The sequence below is a fragment of the Globicephala melas genome, chromosome 3, assembly GCF_963455315.2.
Source record: "Globicephala melas chromosome 3, mGloMel1.2, whole genome shotgun sequence".
Lineage (NCBI taxonomy): Eukaryota > Metazoa > Chordata > Mammalia > Artiodactyla > Delphinidae > Globicephala > Globicephala melas.
In genome coordinates, this window is record NC_083316.1 from 143,730,346 (window position 1) to 143,749,227 (window position 18,882).

Below are 18,882 nucleotides of genomic sequence, written 5' to 3' on the forward strand. Positions count from 1 at the left end.
AGCTTTAGGCACAACTTGTCCTTACCTTACCTTAAAGGTAAGGCATTGGGCATTACCTTAAATTAAGGCCAAGTGACTTTATTCCCTTGGCTGGCCCTGAGGGATCCTCGTGGCACAGAACATTGGGCAGGACCCCACACGGCCTCTGGTTGCCGTGGCATGTTGGATTAATGTCCCTTTGGTCCTCAATCTTTGTTGTATACGTATTGCTCTAAGAACTATGCTAGATGCTGGGGGAGATACAAAGATGAACCAGACCCCATTTCTGCCTTCAGGGAGCTTGATCACCTGACTTAAAATTCAGCCGCGCACACGCGTTTAGATTATGCCCTCAGGCAGAGGAGCTAAGAGAAATCTATTCACTGATGTAGTCATTTATTCAGGCAGAAATATTTATTGGGCAACTGCAATGTGCCAGGTACCGTATATACTGGTGAATAAGATAGGGGTGGTGCCTATTTTCTGGCATTTAAAAATCTAATGTGTGTGTGGGAAGGAAGGAGGGAGAAGGGAAGGAGAGAGAGAGAGGGAGGGAGAGAGAGAGAGAGAGGGAGAGGGAGAGAGAGAGAGAGGGAGGGAGAGAGAAGGGACACACACATAAAGTAATATAACTTACAAATTGCAATGTGTGCTTTGAAGGAAAGGAACAAGGTGTAGTGACAGACAATGCCCAAAGCTTCCTGCAGAAAGATGCAGCCAAGGAGGAGATGCAGCATAGGAGACTGCAGCCTGGGGAGGGCCCTGAACTTGAAGGAAAGGCTGGGGAGGCCAAAGTCTGGTGGGTGAAGAAAGGACAGCGGGAGGTGGGGCAGATCACACTGTGGTCAGTTCATTCACCTGTCAGAATGGCTATTATCAGAAAGGCAAGAAACAACAAATGTCTGCAAGGATGTGGAGAAAAGGTAGCCCTCGTGCACTGCTGCAATGTAAAATGGTGCAGTCACTATGGAAAACAGTATGAAGTTTCCTCAAAAAACGAAAAATTGAACTACCATACATCCAGTAATTCCACTTCTGGGAATTTATCTAAAGAAAACGAACACACTAATTTGAAAAGATACATGTCCACCCCCAGCTTCCCTGGTAGCGCAGTGGTTAAGAATCTGCCTGCCAATGCAGGGGACACAGGTTCGAGCCCTGGTCCAGGAAGATCCCACATGCCGTGGAGCAACTAAGCCCGTGCGCCACAACTACTGAGCCTGCGCTCTAGGGCCCGCGAGCCACAGCTACTGAGCCCACATGCCACAACTACTGAAGCCCATGCGCCTAGAGCCCGTGCTCCGCAACAAGAGGAGCCACCGCAATGAGAAGCCCATGCACCACAACGAAGAGTAGCCCCGCTCGCCGCAACTAGAGAAAGCCTGCGCACAGCAACGAAGACCCAACACAGGCCAAAATAAATAAAATAAATTTATAAAAAAAAGATACATGTACCCCAATGTTCATAGAAGTCTTCTTTAAAACAGCCAAGCCACAGAAGCAACCTAAGTGTCCATCAGTAGATGAATGGATAAGGAAGATGTGGTATATATACAATGGAACTCAACCACAAAAAGAATGAAATTCTGCCATTTGCAGCAACATGGATGGACCTAGAAGGTATTACGTAAGTAAAATAAGTCAGACAGAGAAAGCCAAATACTGTATGATTTCACTTAAATGTGGAATCTAAAAACCAAAATAAAGCAGAAACAGACTCACAGATACAGAGAACTGGTGGTTGCCAGAGAGGAGGGGGCCAGGGGACGGATGAAATAGGTGAAGGGGATTAGGAGATACCCATTTCCAGCTATAAAATAAATAAGTCACGGGGAGGAGATGTACAGCATAAGGAATACAGTCTATTGACTATATGTATATGATGCATATGATGTATACACATATCATATATCATACCATATCATATATGATGTGTCACATCATGTATATGGTGTATATGATGATGGATGGTAATTGGTCTTATTGGGGTGATTTCATAATGTATAAAAACATTCAATCGCTATGTACCTGAAACAAACACAATATTATATGTTAATTATAACTCAATTTTAACCCCCCCCCAGACTCCCTAAAAAACAAAGTGCAAGGAGAGGCCATGACTGCAGACAGGTGCAGGGGCCGGCGTTGTGGAGAGCTTCCTGAACGCCTCTCGCCCAGCATCACCTGCAGGACATTTACATTTTGTGTGGACACTGGCCCTGCCCCTCATCAGGTGATGGCGGGTGGAGGGGAAGGCATCTGAGGGGAGACTTCCAGCTCTCTCCGCTGGGCAGGGAGGCTGCAGGCATGGTGGGATTCCGAGGTCTATGCAGGCTGAAGGAGGGGAGACAAGCCGTGCTGGGCCGCCACCTGGTCACCTGCAGGAAGTGCTTTGTGGATGAGTGGCATGGAGGGAAGCTGGGAGGCAGAAGCTGGATGAATGAGCAGGGCTGCTGGGGAGGCGCTGGTCCAGAGAGCATCTCTGCTAGAGGGAGACTAATTAACCCCAGAGGAGGGAGCAGCCTGAAGGAGTCTGGCCTCAGCCTGGCAGCGCTCTCTCACCCTCTTCCGCTTCTCATTGTCTGACTCTCTCTCGTTTGTTTGCTACAGTTACTTAGCAAACTTGAGGCATCTAAGCTGAAACCCAGAACAAAACAGCGAAACCCCAAGTCTCCTTGCTGGGGTCTTTTTAGAAAACCCTGTGGCAAGTACATCGGAGGGTGGGCCTATGGCTTGGGCTTGCTGTGTGGCTTGAGGTATGTTACTCAACCTCACAGACAGCACAATGACAAGGACAATAACAAAACCAAGACAAAATTCACCGGCATTAGCTGAGGTGTACATGCCAGTGCTTTGAGAGAAAGACTCTGGTCTGTTATCTCCTTTAATCCGCTGGCATTGGGGGGTGTATTTTGCTGGGTATATTTGTCCATTTTGTTGGCAAGAACACTGAGGCGCAGAGAGGTATAAACAGGGAGCTCAGGAGCTGGGATCTAAACGCACATCTGTTGGACTCCAGAGCCCGAGAAGTCAGCCCTCACTACAATGTAAGCTGCACGAAGCTGGCTGTTTTGCCAGTTTTGTTTCCTGCTGTATCCCGGAGCACAGTGTGCTCAGCTCATGGTAGGGCCTCAAATATTTGTTGAATGAATGAATGAATGTGGTGAAAGGCTGTTCACAGGACCTTGGATTAAAAAGACAAAAACCTGCAGTGGTGTCAAGGAGTGCCCTTGGCCTGGCCCAGCTCCATCTGCAGGGCAGGCCGTGCTCCACAAATGCATGCACTTGCAAAACAGTTGAATAAATGCACAAATGACCACTGGGATTCAGGGATGCTGACAGCATCCTCATCTGACACAGGGAGGTTCAGGACCCTGGAGGATGGGCAACATGACACAGATGATTCTGGAGCCTACCATGCCAGGCGCCCTGGGCTCTAGCCTGGCTCTGGTTAGGACTATGCTGATTATATCGGCCTCTCTCCCTGCTTAAAATCCTTCCCTGTCTTCCACTGCTTGTTGGAGAAGGGCTACCCAACTCATGCTCAAATCCTGCAAAGCCTTCTGTGGTCTATCCTGTACCAGTCAGGATTCTCCAGAGAAACAGACCAAGGGGAAATACGAATATATTACATATACACATATATTAATACATACACAGGGGGAGGGGGAGGGGAGGAGGAGGGGAAGAGGAGGGGAAGGGAAGGGGAGGGGAGGGGGAGGGGAGGGGGAGGGGGAGAGAGAATTTATTCTAAGGAAGGTCAGGCAGGCAGACTTGAAATTCAAGCAGGACTTTTATGTTACAGTCAGGAGGCAGAATTCCCTCTTTTCCAGGAAACCTCAGCTTTTTGTTCTTAAGGTCTTCAACGGATTTTATGAGGCCCACCTCCACATTAGAAAGGGCGATCTCCTTTCCTTCAAAAGCCAACTGACTGTAGATGTTGATGCATCTACAAAGTAACTTCACGGCAACATCTAGCTCATGTTTGCCCAAACCACTGGGCACCACAGCGTGGTGGAGTTGACACACGAAATTAACCCTTGCAGTCCCTGCCTGCCTCTCTGGTTCACCTTACAGCAAACTCTGCCTTGACCTCTGGTTCCACCTCCAGTGACCTTACCCCTCCTCGAACGCCCCATGTTCCGCTTGGTACGGGGGCAGGTCTTTGCCCCCGCTGGTTCCTCTTCTCCCTCCCTGTCTAGTTACCTCACATAGATGCTCAGGCCTCTGCTTGAGCATCGCTTCCCTGATACCATCCCCCGCACCCACTGGGGACATCCTTTATGTGAATTTGTGATGATGGGGCAGAACCATGTCTGTTTTGCTCACTAGAGCATCCTTGTACACTAGCGGGCAACAGTAGATGCTCAAGAAACATCGTCTGTGTGATGAAGACCCCAGAACTCTCCAGATGCTGTTGCATTTGGCACTGCGGAGCCAAGTGGGAGCTGCGAGGGAGCTGTTTTAAGTGCAGAATGTCCCTGGCGACCTGGCATCGAGGCTCAGAAGATGCGGGATCAAAAGGTTTCACTTCAGAAATGCAGACGCGGCTGAGTGAGAAAGCGCTCTTTGTAGGAAGCCCTTCATGAACACTCTGAACTCCAACGTTGCCTCTAGCCTGCAGCCCAGGCCCCGGAGGGACCCTTTCAGAAGACTGCACTCTTGCCCTGCCAGTCTTAGAACTACTAGAGCATTTCCAGCAGGTCAACCTTTGTGTTGATCTGCATTTAAATGCTCTGTTTCAGCCCCAGCGCAAGCACACGAGGACACAGCTGCCTCACGTGCAAATCCACACGGAGCGTTGAATGGATTGTTCCCCATTTCTGTTTCGAGCTTTGTGGTGCTGACGAGGGCCGCACAAAGAATTCTTCGACCTACTGAATGGTGAAGGAGGCGGAGAGCAGCCACCTTCCAGGAGCCCCAACTCCAAGCCAGGAGTCCGACTGGGGGCCTGGGGTGATGCACGGGCAACTCTGGAGTCAGGCAGCTGAGCCTCATATTCAGGTTCCACTAGCTAATAGCTGTGTGACCTTGGGCAAATTAATTACCCTCTCTGAGCTTCTGTTTCCTCATCTGTAAAATGAGGTTGCTAATAATCACCACCTTGAAGTGATTATGAAGATTAGATGGGACTTTCTGTGGAAAGCCTTGGAGTGGTGCCTGGCTCTAATACCTTTGAATTATTCAATACAGTTTGAATATATATATACATATGTATATACTTAACCTCTCTGAGCCTGCATTTCATCTGTTTACATGCACAGATACACTCATACATACACACACATGCACACACACATCTCCCCACCCCTTCTCAGCGAATTAAACTTAATTTTGTTTTGTAAGTTGGCAGCTCTGCCCGAGATAACTAATGAAGCCAAGGGAGCTGGAAAGCCAGTGCTGGAAACACTGAATCTGGACTCAGCCAGTGTCCCTGAACAAACGACCTCCAAGCCCCAGTTTTCTGGGCCTGCCAGCTTTCACTTTCTCTGGCGTCTCTTTTCTTGCCTCCCTCTGCCCTCCCCAGATACTCCCTCTCCCCTCCAGGAGGTGGTTTGGGAACAGGGGTGAGGGCTGCCCTCTTTGGCGAGCTCTGGAACCCACGTCTGGCACAGGGAAGCACCATCATTTCCAAAGCAGGAAATCAGGTCTCCTCCCAAAGCCCTGAAGTTTACCTTATAATTACGGCCAATTATCTTTGTCATTTCAATCTGTGTTTCGTGAGCTTTGGGGAAAAGCGTCCGAGGGCCTGTTTTCATGGCATTGTCTTCTCTTTGACACGTGACACTTGGCACTCAATTAGCCCAGGAAGGAGGCATGTACCTGGGTCATTTCCTGCAGTCCCCACCCCAAGCCCAGCCCAGCCGGGAAAGGGCGTGGACCTCATCACACTGCTGCTCGTGCACATCTCTGAGGGCACGGCCCCAGCCCAAACCCAGGGCTGACAGACTTTTTAGTGACTATCCCGACTTTTCCTTCTTTCACTTGGGTTGGCAGCCCTTGTTACAGCCTCGCTGAGTGTCAGGAGACGCCGGGAGCTGTAACACATACCCAGGAACCTCTCAGCCATTCTAGACCAGAGTGTGGTCAGCTTCCACCCCATGAAGCACTGGCAGAGCCAGAGGGCGTGTGCTAAGCTGGCCCAGAGGAGGGGGTGTGCCTGGGGTCCGGGCAGAGAGGGCCAGAGTGAGAGGTGGGCGGTGGCGTGCCCCGGCCGGGCCCTCTGGGTTTCCGCCAGCCCCCCTCCTGGCTCTGCCCCCTCCCAGCACAGGGCCTCAGCTCGGGCAGCCTCCCTCCCTTCCCATCATCCGCTCCTTGCCCTTTAGATTCCAGCTCCACCCCCGCCACCCTCCCCAGAGCAGCTTTCTCCAATCTTCACATCGAAGTCAAATCTCCCTACTTTCGGATGTCATAGCAACCTTGATTCCTCTTCTTTGTAGCGCTTTTCACGGCTGTCATGTCACATGTGCCTCTGAGATGACTGAGTGAATGTCAACCTCCCCCACGAAACCGTGAGCCCACGCGTGGAGGGGTCATGCCTGTTTTGTGTACCGCTGTCTCTCCAGTGTTAGCAGAGTGCCTGACGCAAGCGGCACCCAACAAATATGTGTTGAGTGAATGAACGGGAGACTGGACGTGGCTCGCATGCCTGTGCCAGTGCGTGGCGCTTACCCGGCCGCAGCTGCGCAGCTCCTGGGACGTTCTTGAGAGGCCGCCCTGCCTGTGGGACTCTTTGAGCTTCCCCGGGGGCAGAAATAACGTTTTATCCACAAGAGTAAGAGCCCTTCAGGAAGAGAAGGGCCTCTCTTTCATTTAACTGGGAGCTTCTGGGGCAGGAGGAACCCCTGAGGAGTTAGTGTCAGGAGCTTGGGCTATGGAGTAAGAAGGCTCCTGGGTGAAGAGTGAGCAGAACCCAGAACTAAGGTCTCATCTGTAAAATGGGTGTTTTTAAGGTAGAACAGGATCCTATTTGTAGAAGCGCTTGCTAAGCCATAGTGCCTGTGGGCCCATGTTTTGACGATTATCCTGTGCTGTTTCTGGTGTCAGACTGAGGGACTATGTGGGAATCTAGAAGGCACGGCGCAGAGCAGGGGACTGGGGGTGATAGAGAAAACGAGACAACGGCCCTCCCACTTGTACTCTAGATACTCGTCACCTGCCAGGCAGAGGCTTGGGGAGGGGAGCTTCCTGTCCCCGTGCAAGCTGCTGCCTGCCCCCTGCTGAGGCTCTGACACCACCTTGCTGGGACCCATTCAGGTAGGGCATCCCCAGGCTGTCTTGCTTGCAGGGGTGAAGTGTGACGGATGCCCGTAGTGGCGGGATTACGGGGTGTCGGTGGTGGTGGGGGGTACTTACAGCTCCGTCACGTCCTTGGGGATGCCTTTGGGGAGGGTGCGGAGCCCCTTGTTGCTGCATCGCACCACCGTCTCCATGCAGGTGCACTGCTCGGGGCAGCGCGGCCCCAGCTGACAGCTGCTCTCATCGTTGCCTGTGGAGAGCCGGGGAGTGAGTATGGCGCAGGGCTGCGAGGCCCATTCCCCAACCCAGCTGCCTGCAGGAAAGGGAAGCCCTCCGCTTCGAGCCAGAAGTGGGAATGAGGAGCTTGCTGGTCTTATCCGTGGTTGGAAGGGAAAGAAGATGCACCTGGGTTGGGGAATAGGGCTGCCCATCTTCTACCACATTTAACATAAAACAAAGACGCTAAAAACTTGATTAACCAGGTGTTAGATATGGAAGAGGTTACTGTTAACCAGATCTGGATAAGCCAAATTGACTGAAGGAGCGGTCAGGGTAGGGGCAGGGCCCTATCTACTCCCCTCCTTCTCCTCCCTCTCTCCACACCTCCCACTATACAATCCCTCTGGCGTGGTCAATGTGTCCCCAAGCCCCCATTATACCTTAACCTCAGTTAATCTACAAACCAGTTCATCCGTCTCTAGATAACCTAAAGTTGACCAAGTAAAAATTGTGCTGGCTTGAATTTATGCAAACAAATAATGTCCTCTGGAATCCTGACACTCAAAGCCTTGAATCTTCAGGTATTCGTACTGCCTAGCCAGTGACGGGAATTTCCCAGAAGCTCATCCTGAAGTCTGTTTCTCATGAGCACATACTCTCAGCCTCATGATGATGCAGGCAGGAAAACTTCGGCCCAGGGCTCCCATGTACAGTTGTGTAGGTAGCGTACTGCACAAGGGTGCCCCACCATCTAATGGGCGCCAACCTCACTGTGGATACGGCAGATTAAGATATTTGGTACAACAGTGTCTTCACAGATGGCTGTAAAGTACCTCGTTTTAACAAAAGCAGTATATTACGACAGATTTCTGACTGATGGAGGTCAAATGTCTGTAGAAAGAGGCACCTGTTCTTAATTTGCACGACAGAGTCATGTGGGCTAGAAGCAGGCCTGCAGAGCCCTCCAGAGCTCGGGCTGCATGCTGAGGGCAGAGGAGAATCAGATCTCGGGGGGTCCTGACCTGCAGTTACCGCCTGCCTGCACCTCTTTTCTCTTGTAGCGTCCTTGTCTTCCCAGGTGTTGCTCCCCTGCCCCGCCCCCAGCCTTCTTACCTTCACAGGTGAAGTCCTGGATGGCCACGTCCTGGATGGGAATCTCCTTGAGGAAGAAGGGCTTCTGGCACCGGGGGTTCCCACTTACGATTCGCCTCTTCCTCAACCACTTGCCGAGCCAGGCCAGGTGGCAGTTGCAGTTGAAGGGGTTGGACAGGAGGTTTCTGGGAGGAGAGAAGGGCCCTCTCTGAATGGTTAGCCTCTACCCTTGTCCCGTGGGAGCCGGTCCTGGGATCCAGGTCTGCAAGCCTAGGGCCTGGCTTTCCAGGCAGGTCTGCTTCCGGTTCAGGGGAAGGAGAAAGGACGAAGGAGGTAGAAGGTCTGGGAAAAGGAAGGCAGACTCTCTCCTAAAACGCGGAGGCAGTCTTTGCAAGGGTCTCATTCCAGACCTCCGCGGATGGATACAGTCGCCAGCCGTCTCGCCTTTGTTTGATGAGCTCCAGCTGTGTGAACTGCCTCAATTCCTCCCCAGAGATTTTCTTACACTTAGAGCCTTCACGTGTGCTGCTCCTCCCGCCGGGGATGAATTTCTCTACGGTGTGCCTGGGTGGCCCCTCCTCTTCCTTCAGCCCTCAGCTTAAATGACCCCTCCTCAAAGAAGCCCCTCATCTCAAGGGAAATGAAAAGTTCTGCCCTGTCACGTTCTCCCCCGTCATTCCCCTTCATTTCCTCCACAGTATCCATCCGAGCTGGGAACCCCTCCCTCCTTGGACTCTCAATTCCCGGAGGGGAGGGACCAGGTCTGTCTGTCCTGCTCTGTGTCTCCAGGAGCTAGCAGGACATCGGCATAGGCACTTTATACGAATCTGTCAGATGCAGTGATGGGACAGGTGGAGGGATGAGGGCAGCTATCACTTTCTGAGGGTTTTCTAGAGGACAGGAACTAGGCTGAGCGCTTTATAAATCCATTTTCTCATTCAGACTTGTCACAGCAACCCTAGGAAGGAGGGGACAGTATTCTCATCTCACAAATGAGGAATTTAAAACGTAGGGAGGTTACAGAAGAGGGCTGGAGAGCCCTTGGGGGGCTGCGGTTTGACATGGCAATTAAGGTCTCGGGAGTCAGTCCTTCCTGGGGTTGATTCTGGCTCTGACACTCAGTAGCTGTGAGAAGGTGGGCAAGTTCCTTCCCCTTTCGGAGCTGGTTCCCTTCATGCTTTGTGACACTAGCCCTCTTGGCATCGTTCGTGTCTTTGGATTCCCAGTGCAGAGGCATCCAGGAGGGGTGAGAAGTGGGCTGAGATCAACCAACCCACCCATGCTAGTTCTAACCCACTGTCCTCTATCTTCATGTCACTCATTCATTCAACTCATCCACTTATTCAACCATTATATAACGGGCTTAGTGCCAGGCTCAGGTGTAGGCACTGAGGATAGAGGTGTGAACAAAACCGTCATATATCCCCGTACTTCATCCTTCTGGAACGTATGCTCCAGCTGATGGGAGGCAGACAATATGTAATTAACAACAAAAAGTACAGTATGTTAGGAAATGGTCAGTGCTATGGAAAAAATTAGAAGAGCAAGGCTGGAAGAACTGGGGGTGATAGCAGAGGGGTGGAATGGGGCTGAGGCAACTGACATTTGAGCAAATAATAGGAGGGGAGGGAGCCAGGGGGAGGGCTTTCCAGGTAGTGGGAACAGCCAGTGCAAAGTTCTAAGGTGGAAGTGGGCCTGGGGCGTGCGCAGAACAGTGAGGTCAGTGGGGCTGGAATGCAAGGAGGTTCTGAGGGGCTAGACGTGGGGCCTTTAGGACGTTCTGTAACTTTGGCTTTTATCGCTAGTGGGGTGGCTGTATGGGAGCATGACCACGGGCAGCAACAGGAGATGCAGCAATGGCCTTTCTCTTCTGTCTTCCCAAGGGTCTTTGGAGAAGGGAAGGGAAGGAAAAATGAACCACCAACTAAGGGTAACAGAGCCCCATAGAAATACTGTGAGAAACCGTAAAAGCTAACATGTGCCGAGTACTTTTTATATCTCAGGCCCCTGCTGTGCATTTTACCAATATTAACAAATTCAGTCCTCATGACAATCCTACGAGGTGGATTATGAGAAGGGACAATTAAAGCACAGAGAGATGAAGTAACTCTTCCAAGGCACACAGCTAACAGGAGGTAAAGCCAGGATATGGACCCAGAAAATCTCGCTCTAGAGCCCAAAGCTTTCACCATTATTCTAAACCGCCTCCCTTACCAATACAGTGAATATTGTGGGCAGAGAGATTCGTCCAGAAAGCTAGATTCTAACTGGTTCCGATACACGTTTAGGCAGTCAGTGACATCAATTTAAAACCCCCGTCACGTTGTGTCACTGGCCTGCTTAAAACCTTCTGTGGCTTCCTGATGTGTTTTGGATAAAGACCAAAATGGCCCACAGCAGTACTGTAGCCTGGCCCTGGTCTCCACTCCAGCCTTGCCCACTCTGTACTATGACCACATTGGACTTTGCTCAGTCCTGCATATCTGCTCTGCTTCAACCTAGCACGGGGCCTTTGCACGTGCTCTTCCCGCCGAAAGAAATACACTTCCTGCTTTCGCAAACAAGCCAACTCCCACTCACCTTCCAGAGCATAGCTCCAGTGTTCCTCGACAAAGCCTATGTTAGGCTCTCACATCACTGTGGACCTCCCTTCTGTGGCAACTCGCTATGCTGTGAGCTCCAGGAAGGAGGGTCCACGTCTGTGACTCCTCAGTAGCAAATGGTGCCTGGCACATGGAGGGAGGCTGCCAAGTGTTTAAGTTGACAGATGGATAGATGACCTTGGGCCAAATATAGTAGGGTGTTGTGAGAGGAGAGGTCTGCAGGAGAGGAGCCCTGAATGAGTGCGGTCCAGGGGGACTTACATGGTGGACAGGGAGACGAGCGTGGTGAAGGCTCCGGGGGTGATGGTGGTGATCCGATTGTCGTAGAGGGACAGCAGCCTCACTGAACTCAGGCCAGCAAAGGTGTCATTGCTCACACAGCTGATCAGGTTACTCCTCAGCATCCTGCAGGGAGAGGGGTGGGGTGAGCAAGCACAGGTGTCATCCTTTCCCTCCTATGACTGTGCCACACTGGTGTGTGTGCGTGTGTGTGTGCGGTGGGATGCTTCTGCCTAATCCAAGCTCAGACCAGTCACACTGCTGAGGTTTGTCCTGTGATGGCTGGGCCTGGGTCCCCACTGGGGCCACCTGTAAACGTGTATGCACATTCTGGGCTGCAGACGCTGTATTTGCAGTAGAAGCAGGTGTCATGCGTGTGTACGTGTACATATGTATGTCGTATGGTGGTTAGTGTATGTATGTATATTTTGGGGAGGAGAGGGAAGAATCAAGATGTGGCTGTGGACATCAGCTTGTGTGTGTGTGCTTATACGCACATGCTTGTTTGTGTCTATCCACATGTTCCATGTGTGTCTATATGCCATTTTCATGGACACGTGTAATGCCTATGTTTGTGTACATGTGTGAGTGTGTGCCTGTTTCTGGTATGAATCTACACCTGTGTATACACTAGGGCTAGTGTCTTTTAGTGTCTGTGTGTGTGTGTGTGTGTGTGTGTGTGTGTGTGTGTGTTGGGGGGAGCTTAGCATGCTACGTTCTTTCCCATCCAGGGCTTGGAAATGTCTAATGTCTCTCCGGCTCCAGGATTCAGCAGGCCAGGACAGCGCCCGAGCCTAGTCCGCTGCCCGCCAGCCCTCACAGCCCCTCTGATGCCCCTGCTCTCCCATCTCCCCCCCCTCTGGCCTTGGCCCAGGCCCTGGGAACTCACAAGGTCTTGAGGCCGCTGAGGCCACGGAACACGCGCCCATGCACCGTTTCCAGCTGGTTCCCTGTCAGCATCAGCTCCTGCAGGCTGGCCGCTCCGTCGAAGGCACCCTCTCTCACCTCCTTGATCCTGTTGTTACTCAAGTTTCTGGAAGGAGGGGACAGAACAGGTCAGGACGCAGGGAGGGAGTGGCGGGCCCTGCAGCCAGCTGGGGACTCTAAAGTGCCCCCTGGCCCGAGGACTGGCTGGTGGAGGCTCTACCTTGGGCTTCCCGATGTTTGGTCTTCAGCACCTGTGCCTCAGGAAGCAGGGAGCCCAGCACCCCCACGGGGTGTGGATGGGTGGACTACCTGTGTGAAACAGACTGTGTAGCATTTGAAGTCTTTCAGTACAATTGTCTTTTCAATGCCCCGGGGACTGGCAGGTTTCGAATGGTTCTCAAACTTATTTTCTCTCTTCCACGGATACCCTCACTGAGTAGTGATTCTCAAGAGGAGAGCTGGAGGAAAATACAAAACATGCCTGCTCCCTACGGGGTGAGGCATTTGTAGAACCTTCGACGCTTTCACCATCTGAGATCCCTGATATAAATGGACCCTTTCTAGTTACTACAGTTTGTGCACTTATTATGTACTAGGCACCACGTGAGGGGTTTGACCAACAGAATCACATCAGATCCTCCAAACAATGCCCATCAGACGGGCATTATTTTTATCATTGTCCTGTTTTACGGATGAGATGACTGAGGTTCAGAGAGACTCAGTAACCTACCCACAGTCACACAGCCGATAGCACTGGGATTGGAGACCATGCTTTTGGGCACATAGAAAAGCCTCCAGTGAACCACTTTTCCCAAGTGAATGTTCCTTTGACGATGTGGATGCCCATCCCTTCTATTACTGCTCTGCAGAATTCAGGATTTGGAACGTGGTGTTTTCCTAAGTGGGCTCGGTCCTTTCAAGCCTCGGTGCTGCCATTTCCAATACTGCCCTCGAGCTCTGAGAGCGGGCTCTTCCCTCCGACCCCCAGCCACCACGCGGCCGGCTGGATGGGATAACTGAGCAGCAAGCACGTCCTGCAGAACTGTAGGTGCTGCTAGCGGCCGGGGGTCTCCACAGACCACCCAGATGTTCAGGCCTGAAAGGTAGCCCCAGCTGGCTGGCTGGAGCAGAAAGTGATGGAGTTACAGAAGCTGAGGGAAGAATGCAGCTTCCCCAGCAAACATCCTGGGGGGCCTTGTTCTGTGAACAGGAGACCCGTAGGTGGAGACACAGCTGCTAACTGGCTGAGCACCCTGAGCTTGTTAGAACTGAGGGCTCAGGAGAGATGGACCAGCTGGCCCATTGTACTGCTGGACATACTGAGGCCCAGGGAGGGGAGGCCACTGCTCCTGGTCACAGAGCACTGAAAGGGACATAGTGCTCCACGAGTCCCTGGTACTACTGCTTCTCTCAAGTGCCCTCCTTGTGCAGCTCTGGCCTGACTCACGCTCCCCTGGGGGTGAAGCCTCCTATAGGGATGGTTCAGAGCAAGTAAAGTTCAACTGGGCACCCAAGGGCTCGATACAGGTTGCCTGCCTGCCCTCTTCCCAAATAGGGACTGGGTGTGCGGGGGTGGCAATGCCCACACCTGTGGGCAGGTGTGGAGGAAACAGTTCCCAGCCTCGCATTGTCTGCTCTCTCTGTGCTCCTGGTCATGGCCTTCCTCACCTCCCTCCTCCATCCTGCTGAGAAAACAGGTGCAAATACCCCTCAGAATCCCTCCCCTGAGATCTGACAGAGCTGGGAGATTCTCAAACTGGATTTCTGCTCCCTGCCTGACTCTCTTGCAACTCAGCCGGTCATCTTATAAATCCTGGTAGCCCTGGTCCACGATAACTCGGAAATGAAGGCGATACACAGGGGAGACTGCAAATTACCCCCAAGTTCGACATGGGAGGAGAGAGACTTTCCCAGCAGCTATAACTCATCCAAATGCTGGAGCTTCTCCTCCAGCTCAAAAGAGTTAGGCTTCTTGGGGAACTGAAGTACATGGGGTGGGCAATGAAGATGAGTTACAGCAGCTATAAGAAGTGGGAGGTTCCCATTTCCTGACATCTTTTTCTTTAAACGAGCAGAATTAACATCACATTACTGTAAGGTTTGCGAACTGGATTTCCTCGGGCTGGGAGAATGGAAAACATAAGGAGAGTGAAAAAAGGGGATAGAATTTTCCAGAAAACCAGGCTGCTGATCTCTCTCCATCCATCAAAGCACCACACAAAACTGCAGGCAGCTTGGGTCGGAGGACAGAGAGACAGCAGCTTGGGGCCAGCGCTCCAGACACAAAACCAGTGCCTCAGGGTTTTGTAAGAGCTCCGTCTTATTCTCAGAGCAGTATCTTCCTGCAGATGCCCCCAGATCCCAGGAAACCTCCAAACGCAAAACTAAGGGCACTGAGCCTCTCTCCATTTTTGTCTCTGCAGACCCACCTGAAGGATTACTGCTTCATCACGGCTTTGATTCCAGTGAGGATGGGAATCTCACATCTGAAAGGACCCAGCCTCAGACACGCCCACCCTAGGCCAGGGCTGGCTCAGAGTGGTCCACGGCAGGACAAACCCAGAGCTTGGCCACGCCGCCTCGGCAAATTGCTGGGTGTATCTTTCAGAAACTGTTCTTATTGTTCCCAAGAAACACCAAGGCCCCAGGAGGCTGGGGGATTCATCTCTGGAAAGCCTGGGTCTGAAGAGGCGAGCCTGGACTTCTTCTAGGTCTCTGTCTCTTCAGGTTTGTAGGACAGCCCATACATAAACTCTGGCAACAGAGAAGCATCTGTAATCCTGTTTAAAAGTCCAGTCCTCAATGGAAATACAGTTGGGAGAGAGCTAAGCGGAGTTTTCTGGAAGCCGAGGATACTGGGTCATGATTGAGCAGCACACTGGCATTGTGCTGGACTTGAGGACACGGGCAGGGGGAAGGGTAAGCTGGGACGAAGTGAGAGAGTGGCATGGACTTATAGACACTACCAAATGTAAAGCAGATAGCTAGTGGGAAGCAGCCGCATAGCACAGGGAGATCAGCTGGGTGCTTTGTGACCACCTAGAGGGGTGGGATAGGGAGGGTGGGAGGAAGATGCAAGAAGGAGGGGATATGGGATATATGTATAGGTACAGCTGATTCACTTTGTTACACAGCAGAAACTAACACACCATTGTAAAGCAATTATACTCCAATAAAGATGGTAAAAAACAAAAGCAAAAAAACACAACCACAACCACCAAACCCACCCTTGGGATTTGATTTTGGCTAGAGGGGTGCTAGGTTTCAGCTTCTGCTTGAGATGCTCCTTCAGTGTAAGAAGTGATCTGAAAGCTGGCCCGAGAGAGGCCGTGACCCCACTCTGAGTGGGAGGTCACTTGAAAAGCTACCTTGAGTTACCACAGTCCTAATAACCTTTGTGGGGAACAGCTCACACCTCTTTTTGCATCCCTTAGTGATACTTATGAAATCTCATTATTCCCACATGACAGGAAGGGGCACAGAGGTTCAGAACAGTCTGGAAAGGCACCGCAGAGTCCAAACTCCTGGCCGTGTGTCCACTCCCCTCTGCCTCCGTGCCCTGTCGGGGTGCTGCCGTCCAGACTGTAACCTTAGGGCCCTGGCTCCACAGTCCCTGAGGAAGCTGAGCAGCCTCGGTCACAGGCACTGCTGGCCTTAACCACCCTGATGGGCAGAATTCCCGCTGACCCATCACCTCATGGGAGTGTAGGGGTGGTGACGGGTCCTGGCAAATAAGGACTGTTTACTTAAAAAGTCTGCCCTATTGGGACACGTGCTTGGTTGGCTGGCACCATGTGTACCTGGATTTAGGCACACACACGTGCACACACGTGCGCTTACTGCCTGCAGGTGGTGCGTGCGCTCCCCAGCTACTCTGCACTGTCACCACTCCTGGCTTGACTTTTAAACTTGCGCAGGTTACTTCCTGTGTTTCAGCTTCCTCATTTGTAAGATGAAGCAATCTCAAAGCTGTTTTGTTTTTCTTGGTGAGGGGTAGTTGCCTGAATATCAGCAGAGTCTGGCGCACAGAGTAAAGTGTTTAGTAACTGTTTGTCGCCATTATTATTATCGCTGCCTTGCACCCATTCCCTTTCCACAGTGGGTCCTGAAGGCATTTGAGTTTGTAACTCCTGTTTTCAATGTCTAGCCATCTGCTCTGGGTCACTTGACCCAGATGTCCTCTTTCTGTCTTCCAGCACCTTCTCACTGCAGTCCCATGGACAGAGGTCATGTCTTTCCCCTTATCTCTTATACTTACTTCTGGTCCTCATCACACCTTACAAGGAAGGTGGACTTGTTTCTATTATGAAAGGCCCAGAAAGGCTAAGGGCATTCCGAGGGTCACACAGCTGGCGTGGGGCAGAGCTGAACTCAGAACAAATGCCGGCCTGCCTGTTCTTCCGCCATACCTGGATTTCCAGCTGCTCCCGTGAAGGGAATATTTGGCAGCTCTGACCTTCCTTCCACCATGGCAGATGCTGGGAGGAACTTAGTGACATCTGCCCCTTTTCATGAGGACTCGGCCTACATTTTGCCACAGTCCGCACCACTCCCTTTTGTGGCTTGGATGCTGAGGCTGGGAGTTGGCCGCGACTCATCATTGCATTTGTGCTGTTGTTTTTGTTGGTGTACAGAAACAGTTCTTCATACTCAGGTCCCTGTCAAAACTAGGAAGATGAAAGACTCAGAGTGCTTGAGTTTCACCTAAAATGGGAGGGCGCATACTTCTTCATGGAAGCAAAGACTTCCATGATCCTGTTTACATGCCTTATCTCCATGTGCATGTAAATTTGTTTTGAGGTTAAAGAAAGTAAGCATTTTCGGGGGTTGAATTTAAAAGGCAGGTGATGGGTGATGTCTGTGCTGGGTTCCTGAAGCTAGAGGTGGGCTTGACCACTCGGACAGCCATGAACCTCACCAGGACCCACGTGTGTCCTCCCTCTGCTGCCCCCTCAGGTACAGTGCTCTCCACTGCTCTCAGTTACAGAGTTGTCCCTGAGGCCGTGGCCAAGGTGGCAACTGTGGGCAGGGAGGGAATGGCACTGATGCGATCCAGATGCTGCCCAGGGCAGGGGAAGGTCTCTCTCCTTCTTGCCTGCAAGGGACTGATGGGTGGAAGAGTGGAGAGCAAAATAAAATAAGGGTTACAATTAATTCTCATTATTCATCGTGGTTAAGCTCTACAAAGTCACTGGGCAAGATGAATTAGTGAATGCTGAACCACTGCTCCTAGGGGAGCCTCTGGTCACCATTTTCATCAACCGATCAATACCCAACCTTGTTTGATGCATGTTTCTGTTTAAAGACATCTTACTGAATATATATTGTTGATTTATTTACATTGCGCTCACAGCCAACAGCACCGTAACTCTTGCCTGAACAAAGCTCATGTAACACGTGTTTTCTCCGTAAGGCACATCACAGCCTTCCTGTGCTTAGGATCACTAGACAGCCCTCCAGTGCTATGCTATGGGGCCATTTTAAACAGTGAAATCACCCACAAAGCACAAACATGCAAAAAAAGAAATGTGGCACTAAATATATTGTGGATTGGACACTTGTTTACAGTCTGGCAGCTGAAACAAGAAATCAGAACGTGGCCTTGTTTGATTTCAGCTGGGGACATGCATGTAGGAGGACTCAAATTTTTGGCTGCCCTGTCTATGTATATGAATGACCATGAAAGCACTGTGTGTATTGATTCTGAGATTACACATAAATGTTAGTGAGTAAGCGAATCAGCAAATACAGGGTCTATGAATAATGAGGCTTGACCGTTTTCCTTTGTTCCAGAGGCAGACTCAAACTCTGGGGCTGGGACATGTGGAGGATGGGGTGGGAGTGGGGAGCAGGGTCAAGGAGAAGGGAATTAGATGGCAAAGAGCCCCCTGTCCATGCTGGTACCTCTGCTGGCACACCTGGGAAGGGAAGGGGAGGGGGAAGCAAGGCCAGCTGTGCACCAGCGTGCTTACAGATGAAGGAGGTGAGGCAGCTGTGGTGTCTCCGCTCCAGTGTGTCTCAACCATGTGGAGGCCTTTAGGGTCCATCTAAAAACAGACCTTCTGACTGTTACCTCATAAAAATTACTAAGTGATGTGATGTGCACCCTAGATCCCCATGTCCCATTGCTGGTCCTCACCTGAGTCCCTCCGACCACCCACTGGGTGTGGGGTGGAGGATGGGGGTGAGCAAGGATGGGGTGAGGGTCAGGGATGGTGCCAAATGCGTGCTCTGCCTCTGCATGGTCCCGCCTTAGTGTCTTGCTTCCCAGGACGTGCCCATAGCGGGCTCAGGAGGAGACTGGGAGGGGCTGCAGTGGAGGGAGAGGGAGCCGCCCGTGCCCTGGTGTTCTGCTCCGGTCTGCCAAATTCCTGAGACTGACTTACATTTTCCGCAGGTTGGGCAACTTCTTGAAGATACCAGTGGCCTCTAGAACAGATATCTCATTGTCGTTCAGTCGGCTACATGGGGAGCAAGCAGATGAGGCGGTGGGTGAGCTGTGGATGGGGCACCTCCTCCATTGGTCCCCCATCCCCCCGTGGCT

At 51.6% G+C, this 18,882-nt stretch overlaps 1 protein-coding gene across 1 annotated transcript in view; it reads right to left on the minus strand.

Moving 5' to 3' along the window:
- Nucleotides 1-18,882, minus strand: part of SLIT3 (slit guidance ligand 3) — a 610,776-nt gene that overhangs the window by 70,711 nt on the left and 521,183 nt on the right. The window contains exons 16-20 of the mRNA XM_030829978.3: nucleotides 18,725-18,799; nucleotides 12,301-12,444; nucleotides 11,394-11,537; nucleotides 8,551-8,714; nucleotides 7,336-7,468 (exon numbers count right to left, since the gene is read on the minus strand). Coding sequence (XP_030685838.1) covers nucleotides 7,336-7,468; nucleotides 8,551-8,714; nucleotides 11,394-11,537; nucleotides 12,301-12,444; nucleotides 18,725-18,799 — 660 coding nt within the window. The remainder of the gene's footprint in view (nucleotides 1-7,335; nucleotides 7,469-8,550; nucleotides 8,715-11,393; nucleotides 11,538-12,300; nucleotides 12,445-18,724; nucleotides 18,800-18,882) is intronic.